Genomic DNA, 16,846 nt, shown 5'->3' with positions numbered 1-16,846 from the left:
CATCACCCACCGCTCCCAATGGAGGCATCATACCACCGTGACATCACCCACCGCTCCCATGGAGGCATCATACCACCTTGACATCACCCACCGCTCCCATGGAGGCATCATACCACCGTGACTCCCGATTTGAAGCCTGGAGTTTGGCATTGTGACGGTCACTATCTTGGTCTTCTTGGAGCCAGAAGTGACCATATTTGGACGAGAAGAGTGTAGCAATGCCGGGTAAGCTGCGCGATCACTGGACAAGCGACCTGTCAATCACGCCCAAAACATGGTTCGCTTTATCGTCTGTTTTACTCTAAATCAGTGGTAGCCAACCAGTCGCACCGCGGGCGACCAGTCGCCCGCGGGGTGGCGCTGTGGCGCCCGCAAGCCACGTTCAGAAAAATGTAAAAAAAAAAAAAAAATTTTTTTTTTTTTTACACAAACAAGACAAAACAGACAAACAGGCTCAGCCACAGGGGAAAGAAAGAAAAAAACAAAAAAACGAAACAAAAAAAATATAATCAGAAAAATTAATTTTTTATTTGTTTTTCTCCTCCCTTCCCACAATAACACACAAATGTAGAAAATAATTTGTTTAACAATGCATACGTTTTAAAAACGTTTATTGTCTGTGTATAATTTATTGTCTGTGTATAATTAATTATTGATTAACTATTTTGATCCGCCTGGGCTGGGGTCAAAGTTTAGTTTTACGTTACGTCACTACGTCATTCACTCTGCGACAGTGCGACTGCCAGCTGCCAATGATTATATCAGTCGGCTAAGCTAAATGATGGAACGCAAGAACAATGGCAGAAAAGTGAAAGAAAAAACATTACCAATTTCAAGAGGAGTGGGAGGAAGAGTTCTTCTTCACAACAGTGAAAGAAAGAGTGTATGTCTCGATTAAATGCATAATACTCATTATTTAAAGGTAAATCGAGCAAATTTCAACAGGTAGCCCCCGACATGACTCTCTACTCTTCAGGTAGCCCTCGACCTCAAAAAGGTTGGTGACCCCTGCTCTAAATGGAACCATAATTTACAAAATGAACACCATACTGCATTGAAGACGACTTGAAACTAGCGATTGAGACCATAAAAGTCATTAGGAAAGTGTTTACTGAGGTCATAAATCAAGTGAGAAGTCGGTCACATTCAAATTCACTTCTATACAATCTGACTTCTTTTTGCAGCCATAGACTGTATAAAACGGGGAGTTATATATAAAAGTCACCCCCTGTACAGTTGTCATGAACATTGAAATTAGCTATAGAGGAAAAACAAACATTTCTTGAACCAGGCTGTAAACAGGTTTATTTCTGCTGTAAAAGTTTGGCATTTTAACATGAATCCCTTCATGAAACCAGCATCACGTGGCCATTCAAGGAACTGCAGTTTTCCTTGAATGGTTCCGTGTTGGCCTCACTTTTCAGATCCAAAGGTTGGAGCTTGGTAGCCACTCACACTCACACACACACACACACACACACACACACACACACACACACACACACACACACACTGACCTGAGCGACATGATCTTGTATGCATCAGGCAGGTAGCAGCGCGTGTTCTCCATCTGGGCGGGGTCCGAGTCGCAGATCTTGTCGTCGGTGCGGCCGTAGTTGGCGCTCTCGATCATGATGACGTCCGTCCCGGGACAGCGCAGCTCGATGGGGTACGACTCACAGGACAGCTCCCTGCGCACCACCGCCATGGGGATAGGGGCCCGGCTGGAGGCTGTGCGGGTGAAGAAAACACATGTAAATCAGTATACTATAGATCGGTGGTTCTCTACATGGGGTGTGCGGGGACCACCAGGGGTAGCTGAGGTGGTTCCAGGGGGGATTGATGAATTGTTAAACTTCACCACCCTAACCCTATTATTTTATTTAAGGAGTTAAAGGTCCCCTATTGTGGAAAATGGGACTTCCCTTGCCTCTCTGATTATAAAGAAGTTGGACGCGCTATCTAAAAGTAGCAAAACGCAAGTTTGCCAACGACAGCCACACAATCCATATTAGAAAACCGAGCCTCTAAGGGCGCCGCCTGGACTTCCAGAACTTCATGGCGGTATAACGCAGGTTCGCTCAATATAATATTTGTAAGAAATAATAGGTTAACAAAGTGTTGATGGGTGTGTGTGTGTGTGTGTGTGTGTGTGTGTGTGTGTGTGTGTGTGTGTGTGCGCGTGTGCGTGCGTGCATGCGTGTGCGTGTGTGTTTTTTTAAGCGGTTGAGCCTCAAAGACCCAGCAACAAAAACAGTCTGTTCTTATAAGGCGCTGAGAGATGCTCGGAATTGAATGTGTAAAAATAGATTGAGCGTGTTTTCGCTACATGACACCAAACAAACAGCTTTGAATGGAGCAAAAGGGATCAAATAAAATAATGGAAAGTGTGACACATGGGACATTTAACACAGAGAATGTAGAAGGATGACTATTTTGGTCATAGTTTCACTGTTATCTCTCTACCTACAATACAGATACAGTCGTCATGCGATTATGGAACAAAATCATATATAACGATAAAGATTCTCACAGATTTGACAAAGACAATGTCTCATCAAATAGGGCTCTATGGCGTAGGGATCCTTGATATGAAGAAGGATGCTGTAGATAGTCCCCATCATTCAGTCATTGGTCAGGCTGCCCACCTACTGAAACACCAGGCTTATTCTCACCGTGATGATGTGGGGCTTGTGTTTCAATGCCAGCCTAAACTGTACAGGCACACTTTGTGCTCACGCAAAAAATAAAGTTGTTCTCTTGTCATACACACTAATTATCTTCACTGCAAAAACAATGGCACTGCACAAGGATTTTGGTAAGGGCATGTCCACTGTCGCCAGTGAACCGACTTGCCCGACAGTGGTAATTACTATTTCACCGCCGGCGGCTTTACACATCAGTTTGGTTAGAGGGTAATTGCTTAGCAATTTCCAAATTTAGTGCTGCGGAAATACTGCAAGTAATGCCTCATCATTTTCAGAAAGTTGATACATGGGTCGGTCCATACGGCACGGAAATAGGGAAAGTGTCATTCATTTCATTGAGATTAAAACTACTCATCGTCGGTTCCAAAACTCTTTACTACCTGCTGCTTTCCTTCCTTTACTCGCCCAATGAGCAATGGATGTTGAAAAGACGTTACGATGTTAAATGGTTGTAGCCAGTCACCTCTTGGAGGAGATGGAGGAGTGTGGGGGGAGAGAGAGATGTAAACAGAGGCGAGAGAGGAGGGGGAAACGCCAACTGCTTCTGTAGGCTTCAGCATCCTAGATGAGACCTGGAGAGGCATGGACTGCATGTTGTACAATCATGCAATTTATTTCTAGGAGAGAATGCACTTGATCCTCCATCTAAGGAGACACAAGGAGATGTTTTAAGCAGCGCCTCTCATCTCCTCCACTATTGGGACAGCAGGCAGCATCGCTGCATAAACACTTGTATCTGGCTCACAGGAAGAAAGGAGGCAGTAGTAGAAGAACAAAGGAGTTTTATATATATATATATATATATATATATATATATATATATATATATATATATATATATATATATATATATATATATATATGTATATGCACCCCAAGGGTTTTACTAGTTATGAATCTGTAATATTTATATAGGTCAGTGATCTGTAATGTATGCAAACAGAATGCACCACGGCGTGTCCATTTAAACTTATAAGAATACACAAGTAGATACTTAAATGTCAAAGTTATCACAGTATTAATTTATTACTCAAGGTGTGCTGAGCGGAAGAACGTACAGAATTGGACGTTCGAGTTTTCATTTGAGCAAGATGTTGTAGAATAGACATACACAGACTAAATGACTAAATGTTTCTTTTAAAATACATTGTTACTATAGCACAAAATCATATTAGCTATATATATTAAGAGTTTGTTTTGTGTGTTTCAGTTAGCCAGCTCTTAGACTTAGTGCAATGTAATGACTGAAGATCATGCTGCTGCTGATTTGTATTCCTGCGTCATGCACTGCCTGGCCCACAGGACATTCTCCATCCAGATGTCAGGCTGCGATGGTGCGCGACATTAACATCCAGCAAATAATACCAAGCAAGAATGAATCTTTTAGAATCATCTGGCCAAATAACTTCACATCACAACACATCATGCACAGACCAGCCAGATGGGGCCTGCCTGCATGCCGCTAAAGGGCCACCCAGCTGTTGAGTAAAAGTCTATAATATCAGGACTACTGAGTCATAGATCAATTTATCATTATCGTGAACACAAATATTTGTCTTTAATACGAGACGTTTCTTCCAGTACTGTTTTGTTTGTTATCATGTAGTATTTGTTTTCGTAAATTCTGAATATATATCGTTTTCTGTTTCATTTGTATTTACATTCATAGTGCATCATTTTTTGCAGGTATTTCTATTACCGCATTGTATTTGAAAGCATTGAGTTAGATGGAAAAGCAGTTTCTCCGGTGTGGTCTGCGGCACCAGACTTGGTGCTTGGTGCTGGTGCCTTTGCGTTTGTTGTCGTATGTGACATTTTGTTTCTAGTGAAGAATATACCCTGCAAGGTCTTCCTGATCATTCCTTAAAAGCACATGTGCACGCACGCACACGCACAAACACACAGACACACACACACACACACACACACACACACACACACACACACACACACATGCACGCACACACACACACACACACACACACACACACACACACAGGGCCAGTATACCTGTGCTTCACACGCAGACCTACAACATCCCTGGAAAAGCGAGGAGGCGCGGCGCCTCCTTCCTTACTCTCCCTGTCACAGTAACCATAGCAACCCTGTCCTTCCTCCCTCATCCGTTCTGCTCCCTCATTGGCCGGCCGAGCGTCATGGTTACGCGAATGCAGCGAGGAATCTAAATGAGCTCAATGACACTCTGCCCGGGCGCTACTTAAATAACGCCCTTCACCGCATCACACTCGCGAGCAAGCACGCACAAACACACACACACACACAAACACACAAACACACACACACACACCCACACACACACATAAACGCAATGCATACAAATGCACAGGACGATGGCATGTGGAGGCAGCTATGCATAGCCGATGCGTGCAGTAGCTGTGTGGCGCTCGCACCTTAGGGGCCCCTGCGCTGATAATGGCAGGCGCTAGCTCGGAGATAAGACTGACATATAACTGGCATTTGCCTGGAAATGTCCTCTCTAATGAACACACGCATAGCACCACAGGCTATGACAGGGCAGCAAGCAGCCATACTGATAGGGCGTGGGTGTCTCAGTGGAGGGATGGGTGGCGCGGGGGTTGGGGGTTGGGGGTTGGCGGGGCTGTAATGATGGAGGTTGCATGTATGCGAGAGTCTTTGGGTCATTATTCGTCCTATACGGGAGATTCTTTCTTTAATGGTTGCATCACGTCTGGAGAAAGGGTTAACCGAAGCGTGCGGGGATCAATACTACCTAGTATTGTAAGGCAGCTGTCTAGACTGGCTTTGGATCAGATGTCTTACAGTGTAGCCTTACAGGGGCCCCCCGCTGGGGGCATAAAGAGAGCATTATGATACACAGTACACACGCACACTCGACCGAGGGGTCTATCTGTATTCCAATTAAGAGCCACTCTACCTTCATAAGGAGGTGTAAACGCTCCGTCTCACACCGCACAGCCAGTGCCACACACACACACACACCGTCCTGTCTCTCCTGTCACCTTTTAATTCACCCACTTATAACACACACACACACACACACACACACACACACAGACACACACACACACACACACACACACACACACACACACTCTCTCTCTTTCTCTCTCTCTCAGCCACCTCACCTATAAAACCGCACTGTGTTTAACCTGCTTCCTAAGGACTCGCTCACTACATATTTCTGTTCATTTTTCATCTCTAGGTGTGTGTGTGTGTGTGCATGTGTGCGTGACTAGCATATACATTCACACTGCCCGTCTCTCTCGCGTGCACACACACACACACACACACATAAACACACACATAAACACACATAAACACACACGCGCGCGTACATATTTAGCAGCCTGTCTTTTGCGGCCGCACAACGACGCGTGTGCGGGTGCAGTGCATGTTAATGTGGCTGTCGTTAGTGGCGTAAGTGGTGACAGAAAGTTGGCAGCCGCGGACAGTAGAGACAATCTTATTCGGAGACTCTCTCATTGCCTCGGGGGAGCCGAAACAAAAGGATATCGATTTTTACATTTGGGCCAAGGAAGAAGAGAGCAGGGGGAAAGAGAGAGATAGATGGAGAGAGGGAGGAGGAGAAGATGAGAGAGAAGAGGAGAGCCATTTAAAAGGTGATCTCTCACTTGAACTGCCAAAGTGTTGGGCCCATGAAAGTGTCTGAGATGTGGGTTCGTTCTGCGTCCGATCCCAAAACATCGGAGCAAAATCGAAATAGCCCCAAAATATGTTGGGGATATGAAAGTTTTCACGTATTCATACTGAGGTTCTATGCAATTATGTTGAACTACTGTATGTATGTATGGGTGGGATTTGGAGTTTGTGGAATTATTATTGTGGAGGTTTGATCCCAGAAACTAGGGGGGTGTCCAAAATGTTTTATTCGTGTGAGAATCACGATTCTTATCTTCCAAGATTCTGAAAAGAAACTCCCAAGAATCTTTTTTTTTTTTTTTTGTATTACTTTAACTTGAAGTAATGGAAAACTGAGAAATACTAAGAGCTTTTTATTTGTGCAAGTTTAGCATGAATCAATGTTACCTTTTTGTCTTAGATGTGCCTTTGTGTGTACTGTGTTAGTGTGTTTACATTATTGCAATCGGTTGATAAAACTTTTTCAAATATAAAAACGACATAACCTTATACACTTTATTCTGCTTTCATGCCCTGCTTTGCTACACTGCCTAGGGTTAGGGGTAGGGTTAGCACACAGTGGACTGGGTTAGGGTTAGGGTTAGCACACAGGGTTAGCACACAGGGTTAGGGTTAGCACACAGGGTTAGCACACAGGGTTAGCACACAGTGGACTGGGTTAGGGTTAGCACACAGGGTTAGCACACAGTGGACTGGAAATTCCCCTATGTAGACTACTGAATCGAGAATCCATTTAAATCGAAGTTTTGAATCAGAATCGAACTGAATCGAATCGTGAGATAGCCAAAGATCCACACTCCTACCAGAAACATAACGTACCTTAAAATATCCCTGCTTTCCGCCGCTGTTTCCTGGTTGATTTGTGTTTACTTTACATAACCCTGAAATAATGACAAGGCAAGACTGTGAAGTAAATGGCCTGCTTACTGTCGTGTGTCCTCAAGCTACACCGTCTTTGTTTCAACTAATCCCCGCTAAGTATAAACAGCATGATTTGCATATGTCGCCTTATTCTTTAGACACTGATGCAAATACCTTTGACTGAAACCATCTCTTGGTCTTAAAGCTAAAACCATCTCTTGGTCTTAAAGCTAAGCCCTGGGTGTCTGTCTGTCTGTCTGTCTGTCTGTCTGTCTGTCTGTGCGCACTTGCTGTGAGTGAGCGCGTGTGTGTGCGTGTGCGTGTGTGCCCGCGCACATGCATGTTTGTGTGTACCGACACATGCGCGGCAGTTTTTCCTCAGAACGGTGTGATTGACAGCAGCCATTAATAGGATTAAGTCCAAGTGGGCCAGAGCTCCCTCTAGAGGAGGAGTCTTCAAAGCCCACTGTCACAGGGGAGAGGAGGAAACATATAGACAACCCGCTGGGGCTGCATCTGCACTGTGCCTGTTAATGTCAACGTGTGTGTGTGTGTGTGTGTGTGTGTGTGTGTGTGTGTGTGTGTGTGTTCACGTATACGCGTGAGTGTGACTGTGTGTGTGTGTGTGTGTGTGAGTGAGAAAGAGAGAGAGGAGAGAGATGGAGAGATAGAGAGAAGGGGAGAGAGATATCAATGTGCACAGCAGGAAGATGGAGGATATATATGTAAATGAAAAAGTGCAAGTGTGTTTACTGCAAAGTTTTACTTCATTTCGAAGTCGAGTTCTTAGTCACGCTTCCAAGCTGGCTTCAGCAGCGCTGCTGAATACATTTGTATTTATCAAACTTTATAGAACCACCCAAGTCGCGTCTCGGCCTACTGGCAGGTGATTGGCACTCAGCCTATGATAGGGCGCGCGCACCTGCCAGCGACATTCGAGCTTTATTCACCCCGCTGCAGACTTTGTGTCTACACCCTTCTGACTTAACCCCGCTGCAGACTTTGTGTCTACACCCTTCAGACTTAACCCCGCTGCAGACTTTGTGTCTACACCCTTCAGACTTAACCCCGCTGCAGACTTTGTGTCTACACCCTTCTGACTTAACCCCGCTGCAGACTTTGTGTCTACACCCTTCTGACTTAACCCCGCTGCAGACTTTGTGTCTACACCCTTCTGACTTAACCCCGCTGCAGACTTTGTGTCTACACCCTTCTGACTTAACCCCGCTGCAGACTTTGTGTCTACACCCTTCAGACTTAACCCCGCTGCAGACTTTGTGTCTACACCCTTCAGACTTAACCCCGCTGCAGACTTTGTGTCTACACCCTTCTGACTTAACCCCGCTGCAGACTTTGTGTCTACACCCTTCTGACTTAACCCCGCTGCAGACTTTGTGTCTACACCCTTCTGACTTAACCCCGCTGCAGACTTTGTGTCTACACCCTTCTGACTTAACCCCGCTGCAGACTTTGTGTCTACGCCCTTCTGACTTAACCCCGCTGCAGACTTTGTGTCTACACCCTTCTGACTTAACCCCGCTGCAGACTTTGTGTCTACACCCTTCTGACTTAACCCCGCTGCAGACTTTGTGTCTACACCCTTCTGACTTAACCCCGCTGCAGACTTTGTGTCTACACCCTTCTGACTTAACCCCGCTGCAGACTTTGTGTCTACGCCCTTCTGACTTAACCCCGCTGCAGACTTTGTGTCTACACCCTTCAGACTTAATTGGGTTTTGCCAACAGCTACTTCTTCTTCCACTTGCTAACCTGGGTCTAAACTGCTGGAGCACAGACGGCTCAGCCTTCGTTTCGAGGGACGGAAAACCGCCTACGTCTCCTCTGGTTCCCTCCATCTTCCTTCTAACGCCACTGTGTTGGTCGAGTCAGCTAGCTAACAGACCCGCCATTGCTAGCCTTGAAGCCTTGAAGCATGTCGGACCGAAAGAAGAAATGCTCCCAGTGTGGGAGATGCATGGTCGACAAGGATACGCCGCGATGAGGCGTGTGCTGCCACCTGTAGCACAGCTCAACCCAAGCCTGCTAGCCGGTGGTCAGAGCGCGACGTACCTCCTCTTCCCCCATCGGGAACACCTAAAACAGCCCAGCCTGCTCTACTAGCAGGGTCCAAAATTAACTTTTTTTGGCCAGCAGCCAAATGGCTAGTGAATGTTCAAATTTGAGCAGCCACTCAATGGATTACTATTGTTTTTTTGGCTGGTGACTGAAGCAAATCTATTGACGACTACAGCCATATTAGCTGGTGGGCTGGTGCTAATTTTGGAGCCTGTCTACAAGCCATCTCAGCATGTTTGTTCTTCACCCGTAAAACCTGGGTTGTAGCACAACCCTCGCATTTTCAAAACTGGTGTGTGTTTGAAAGTGAGGGAGTGGAGGTGGAGTGGAAGACATAACCAGTTTAATTTGTGGTAGTTGTGGGTAGATACTGGTTTCTTACAGGGGCTCTGAACATGTGGAAAGGTAATTCGACTGTATACACATGCAGTTACTGCTGGGCGACAGACAAAATCAAATACTGTATCACAATATTTTACACCAAATACCTTGTTATTGATAACATGAGGACATTTTGGGCATGAGTATTCGTGCTTTCTTAAGACATTTACACACGAGATTTGTTTTTATTTTTAATTTGCAATGATCATCAGTAATCACTAATCAGTAATGTGTAATCAATAATAAGTAATGTGGATATAATGAGCTGGTAACGGCAATCATTGTCCATTTTGCTCAACCAGACCCGACTAAGAGTTCAGAAAGTTCACTTATACTGTAACGCAGCCTTGAAGACCCAGAAGAAGCAACATTTACGTGACTGTATTTCACGATATTCCCAAGATCCCAGACAGTCTCCTATCACAATATCGTTATCATACGGTATATGACCTAGACCTAAAGCACATGCAGTGACTCACTTTCAATGACCTTTCCACAAGCACGTGTGTGCCATAACGTATCTTTGTTATCATGTGTTTCGTGTGTACTGTGTGTGCAGTGCGTGCGGCCTCACATCTTACCGATGGCAATGGGAGCGAACAGGGTGGAGAGGAAGAGCAGGCGTGCGGTCCACATGACGTCCGAGGTTGACCCGGAAGTAGATGTGCGGGTACTTCCTGTGGCGCCCCGGCGCTGTCGTGGGGAGCAGGTCCTCTCACAGCTCCGCGTGACTGACACCATACAGACCTGCAGGGACACACACACACACACAGGATGTGCTCACCAGATGCCAAGTCTAAGTATTAAATATGAAATAGATGGACCCAGGGGCCTTCCTGGTTTATGAACCAGGGTCCCTCAGATCCTCTGGTTCTTCTCTTTTAGCCATTCCAAAAAAAAAAAAAAAATTTTTTGGTGATGCTGCTTTCATCCATTACGCTGGAACAGCCTTCCAGAGCATCTGAGAAGAGCTGAAAACTAAAAACCCATCTATTCAGGCTGGCTTTTATGTAGTGTTTTATCATTTTTATGGTTTTAGTATTTATACTTTTTATTTATGTATTCTCATTGTTACTTATTTTATTCTATTTTTTTATCAACATTTTACTGTTGATCATTGCTATTTATTGTATTCTATTTAATTTTATTTGTATTGCTTGTATTATCTTTTATCACGTATCTTTTTATTATCTCAACTACCCATCTTTTATTGTTGTCTCATTCAATGAACTGGTTTTGGTTTGGTTAGCCTCTGAATTATTAATAGCTTCTAAAGCACTTTGAATTGCATGTGATTTGTTTGAAAGGTGCTACAATATAAAAAATAAGGTTTGGTTGATGGATTGAAAGTGGCGGATGATAGAATTGTTGCTATTTGATGAAACATTATTTGTAGTTTCCTATAAAATCTATTTGTCCTTTAAAGAGCTTCAAAACAATACTTCATGCTGCTGTAACAGTTTCTAAAGGAACATTAATGAAGCTTTGTGTTTCTGTAGTGGAGACATTTGCAGCTTGAATACAGAAAGCAGTGGGATTCATACTCAATGCCAAAGAGCAACAAGGACAAGAACATCTCATCTTGTTACTGTAAAGGGGGAATTATGCTCACCCTGCCGTGAAGGGCGCGTGGGTGGAGCGAGGGGCGGGCGCGTCAAATGACGTAAATTTGTTGGGCGTGGTTATTCGCTAGCTCCGTCGGGCACTCGCGCGGTGCGTCATTTTTTTCCTCACAGCGCGAGCAGCGCACGGCTTCTCTCCAAACATGTCTGCTTTCGAGCCACTGAGCCCTGAACACTGAGCTGTGTTTTCGCCACATTTCTTGACCCATGTGGTAGGCTATAAACTTTGATTTGCAACTGTTCGTTTTTAGTCATTTCACCAAGTAAATGTGTTGTGTTGAGAGCATTATTGAGAGAGATTAAAAGCAGCACAGAGTAGTAGGCTATCAGGGCTGAGAAGTAAAAACGGCTTTCAGTAAAAACAAGTTTGGTGAGTCCTTCATGTGCTGATGTGCGGTCGTTTGAGAGTGAAAGCGCACTCAGTACTGCACAGAGTTTCATTGCGACTTTTCACGGGCTGTTCTCACCATTGTACAATACATGCTGATCACTTTCTGAGTATAATGGCATCACCCCCAGCGCGAGGTCTCCATGGTGACTCACGGAGACTCGCGGGGCCCCACCCCCACGGAGCTTTGCTCGAGTATAAGACCACCTTAAGGCACCGTAGGGCGTACATTAAAGTACTGCGTCAGCACCTATCGGCTAGGCAGGAAGTGTTCACGTCAGAGAGTGCCTTTCGGTAGGGGGCGGGGCAGAGACCGGTCATTTAGAGACACCCCACTCCAGGCTCCGCCAATAGCACCAAATGGTACTCTTCCGGTCTCCTAAATGGGCGTGGTTATCGGCTTGTGATTGGCCGTCTGTCAATGGTATGAAACTGCATTGGCTGACCAGTCGCCTAAGGGGACGTGGCAGTGGCGAAACAGATACAGGAAGTGACCCTGTCCCTCGTCTCGCGACAAGATGTCAGTAGATATTTAACTGCAAATGAATTAGGGGTGTCAAAATTAATCGTATAATCGATGCATCGCGATGCGGACGTGTGAATCGAATCGAATCAAACCGTTGACAGATGAATCGTTGAATCGTTGATGTTTAAATTTCTGTTGACATTCAGATTTTAAAGCACTTTCTAAGTAAAAAAAGGGACTTGATATGTATCTGACTGCTTGTATTAATTGATGAAAAAGTAGCCATGTGCAGTAATAATACAGAAGATTGAGGATTTGATACTTGGAGCTGCAATACTTTGAGCTGTATCGAGATGCATCGTGATGCATCGTGGAATCGAATCGAATCGTTGACAGATGAATCGTAATTGAATCGAATCGTGAGGCCAGTGAAGATTCACAGCCCTAACATGAATACTGTTTTAATCCGGGATTGGCTAGAGGTGTGTGGGGGGGGGACGGTGCCAGCAGTGGGACAGAAGGTAGTGATGTATTTGCGGTGGTTATGTAAATGTCATGTCCATTTGGTTGGGTTGATATGTTGGGGACTATTACTACCACTGAATGGATTTCTCTATGTGTTGCTGCCTGGTCGTGGGCTGATCGGTCCACACTGGATAATGCTGGGTCCTGAGGATTGCTATGTTAACTGCACTGAGCTTTTCTATTGTACACATGATATTTAAATAGGAGGGAGTCTATTTTGCTAATGCTTTGTTTTCCTGTGTGTGTGTGTGTGCGCGCGCGCACACGTGCGTGCGTGCATGCGTATGTGTGTGTGTCTGTGTGTGTATGTGTGTGTGTGTGTGTATGTGTGCGCGCGCGTGCGTGCGTGCATGTGTGTATGTGTGTGCACGAGGTCTATGCTACTGTTTTTTAAGCTAGTAAAAATAAATAAAGACTGTTTTGTAAAAGCTGATTTGCCAATTAGCTGCAGATTGAGTAGAATTACCCTCCTCATTTGTACAAAGTAAACAACGTCCAACTGAGAAAAGCTGTTATCTGTGCGCCTTCCTTGCTGGAGTAGTATTGTAATTTCTAGTATACTGAACTATTGGGGCAAGTGTTACATTACGAATGCACAGTTCGCAAGACAACAGGGCAGAATGCTGCACGATATGAAAAACAAATGTGAGGAGGAACTGCGAGTCTAATTGCGAAACGGCGACCTTGCGAAGAAAATACGACGAAATGCTGCTTAATGGTCGCATAATGGTGCTCGTCGGCGTGTTGGGATTCAGTCCGCTTGCTATTCTATATCAGCATCCCAGTGTGAAATGTATTGATGTCCCAATCTAATTGTTCATTTCATGGTCTATCAACGATAAACAATTAATTGGAGGATGGTCTTGGGGGATTAGTTATAGAGGTGACGGATTGGTAAGCATAATTCCTCCTTATTCCATCTATCTTCAAATTGATTACGAAGCCGACGGACGCCGTTAACTCATTTGCCCCGTCATTCAATCACCAACTCAATCACTTCATTGCACCGTTTTACTTTATGTCAAATGAGCACATTTGGGTTTTCATCGACAGTGAGTCGGTGTGTGTGTGTGTGTGTGTGTGTGTGTGTGTGTGTGTGTGTGTGTGTGTGTGTGTGTGTGTGTGTGTGTCATATTTTAAGTCAGCAGAAGCATCACCCAGTCTCCCCCCTATTATTATGCTATGATTCCACTTGATGTGAAACAAACATCTCTTATGACAGTTAGTTCAGAGGCAATAGCAGCACTATTTTGTGCCTAAACGTTCAACACTCTCAAGGGAGCACACAGATAGCCAGGCATGTACAGTTCTCTCTCTCTCTCTCTCTCTCTGTGTGTGTGTGTGTGTGTGTGTGTGTGTGTGTGTGTGTGTGTGTGTGTGTGTGTGTGTGTGTGTGTGTGTGTGTGTGTGTGTGTGTGTGGCACGCGTCTCTGCGTGAGTGCACGTGTGAAATGGTGTTTGAGAGGGAGAGAGATTTGCGACAGCCAGGGACAGATGGAGTCAAGCAGACAGGCCGAGCCATGGGAAATACATCATGTGTAACTGAGACTATTGATCGCTGGCGTTTTGGCCCGGCAGTAGAGAGAGAGACTGCAGGCAATAGCTACGGCCAGCTCAGCCGCGCAGCGCTGTGAAGGCAAATAGCCGGTGCGGCGCTGTCCCTCCTGCAGGCCTTCTGACGGATAGCTAGCTACAACTAACTGTTATATGTCTATATATAACAGTATATACAGATCCTTTCCAAAAAAATTTAATATCATGGAAATACCATGGATGACCGTGGGGCTTCGGCGGATTGTCAAGCAAAGACGATTCAAAAATTTTGGCGGAGATTCAGAGGGAGTGGACTGAGGCTGGAGTCATAACTGAGAACTAACTGCTGATTTTCTTCACACTATTCTAATTTCTTGAAATACTGTTTTGGGGGGTTTTCTGGAGCTGTAGGCCAAAATTATGAAAAATTAAACAATGGCTAGAAGTATTTCACTTTGTGTGTAATGAATCTATAATCTATGAAAGTTTCACTTTTTGAAAGGAATTATGGAAAAAACAAACTTTTCCATGATATTCAAATTTTTTGGAAAGGATCTATATAGAAACAGAATGACACAAAAGCTCCCCTGCACCGCAGAGGGGACAGATAGACAGATATACCCAGAGGCATGCGCAACAATGTGGAGCGCCTCTCTTCTGTGGGAGCAGCTAGATTGACGCAGGCCCGTCCCATAGTGGAGACATCCGGCGCGATGAGACACACGTTTGGATCTGTGTCAAAAATGCATCCTTGAACTGGAAAATTTAAAAAAGATAAGTCAAGTTTGTGATTGTGAGCCCATTGCTCCACCCCCTTTGCTGATCGGGGGAGAGTTGTAGACTAGCACACGTTTCCTCCGATGCATGTGCAGTCGCCAACCGCTTCTTTTCACCTGACAGCGAGGAGTTTCGCCTGCAGGACGTAGTGCGTGGGAGGATCACGCAATTCCCCTCAGTTCCCCTCCCCGCCAAAAAGGAGCCCCCCACCGACCAGAGGAGGCACTAGTGCAGCAGCCAGGACACATACCCTTTTAGCCGGCTTCCTACCTGCAGATATGGCCCATTGTGCCTGTACGGACGCCCAAACCAAGCCGCCGGAGGTAACACGGGGGCTCGAACCTGCGACCCCCTCTTGTTGGTAGGCAGGGAATCTACCGCTGCACTACCCGGACGCCCTTCGTGACTGTGATTTGTGTAGAACTAACCCCCATGACAGCCACTTAAGCACAAAAGGAAACCAAAAAGAGCGCATCCCCGCATATCAAAGAGTTGAAAACACATTATCCAGTCAGGTCGCGTTGTCCAGGCTGTTGATTCTGATGCAGTGATTTGACCATGTTAATATTTCAACAGCACTGATGTGCTGAGAGTAGTGGGGACGACTTCTGTTTGTGGGCTGGCCTGGATGGCCACTGGGTGGTAATTACTTTGGCTGCTTGTTTAACATTCCCAAAATAGATTTCTCCCCTCGTTCATGCAAATCCATGTTTAGATATGCATGCATGCGTGATTAGGTTATTAACCAGATCACATCACCTAAGTAGGGTATGTTGTCTACATCAGTGGTTCTCAAATTCTTTCACATGAAGGACCCCTAAACTGACAAAAATTAGACCACGGACCCCCATTTGATAGGATTTTGTCCCATGGTCCCCCATATGATAATAAGATTGATGCTTTAGATGTTTTATTACAGAAAGTGTATAAAACCCATGACCAAAATAGTCATTGTGTTACTTATGAATGGAATTATAGCTAAAAAAATATTACCCCCCTAAGGACCCCTGGGGGTCCCCGGACCACCCATTTGACAACCACTCGTCTAGATCATAAGCCAAAATGAGTCTGAGGACAAGAATGAGAGAAAAGCAGTTTTTTTTTAAGTTGATTTCCATTTAAAAGCCGCCTCTCAAGCTTGCTGCCAGTTGACAGCTGCTCTATTGAAGAGGAAGTAAATAAGTTCTAAGTAGCATCTCGCTGTGTGAAGACCTAACAACACCGGCCTGTGCAGAAAGTGAGTCTGGGAGATGTCAAAGGGAGGCATTGTGCACTATTTGAAGCCGAGATATTTCAGTTCCGTAACCGCAAACCAGCCAATTGACACCTTGGCCTTTTCTCGAGCTAAATCCAGACAACAGATTCAATATTAGCAGTGGCGCACAATCACATCTGTTAACAGCTCCTTACAAAAATGTCCCTGATGGCACCAAATTGGTCAAATCACAATAGACTCTCTCGCTTCATCGCTAACGCCCCCCCCCCCCCCTCCACCCCCTTAAACAACTCAAGCCGCCGCCCCCATTTTGATTGATTGGTCCCTAACTGGCTTGAACATGAGCAGTCTGACCAGCTGTCCCCATGGAGACACAGGAGGCAGAGACTGACATATGGCCAGATGCCACCAGCCACAGCATTCCACTGTTCCATAATGCAAAAGCTATTCCATCATCCCGCATGTTCCACAACCATGTCATTCATCAGATAATTAACCCCCCCCCCCTCCCTTTTTCTCTTTTTCATTCATCAGATAATTAACCCCCCCTTTTTTCTCTTCTTCATTCATCAGTTAATTAACCCCGTGTTTTCTGCCGCGCTCACAGTGACTTTACAGACAATACTTTGC

The 16,846-nt window shown here is 45.2% G+C and overlaps 1 protein-coding gene across 1 annotated transcript in view; it reads right to left on the bottom strand.

Moving 5' to 3' along the window:
* Positions 1–16,846, bottom strand: part of LOC310775773 (adhesion G protein-coupled receptor L3-like) — a gene marked incomplete at its 3' end in the record, with an annotated part of 152,726 nt that overhangs the window by 87,710 nt on the left and 48,170 nt on the right. Inside the window, exons 3-4 of the mRNA XM_083635907.1 lie at positions 10,271–10,436; positions 1,518–1,731 (exon numbers count right to left, since the gene is read on the bottom strand). Coding sequence (XP_083492033.1) covers positions 1,518–1,731; positions 10,271–10,430 — 374 coding nt within the window. The 5' untranslated portion in view covers positions 10,431–10,436. The remainder of the gene's footprint in view (positions 1–1,517; positions 1,732–10,270; positions 10,437–16,846) is intronic.

The sequence above is a fragment of the Poromitra crassiceps genome (genome assembly GCF_964638095.1).
Source record: "Poromitra crassiceps genome assembly, chromosome: 4".
NCBI classification, from domain to species: Eukaryota; Metazoa; Chordata; class Actinopteri; order Beryciformes; family Melamphaidae; genus Poromitra; species Poromitra crassiceps.
The sequence above is the reverse complement of the archived record's forward strand: the minus strand, read 5'-3'. Positions and strand labels throughout refer to the sequence as shown.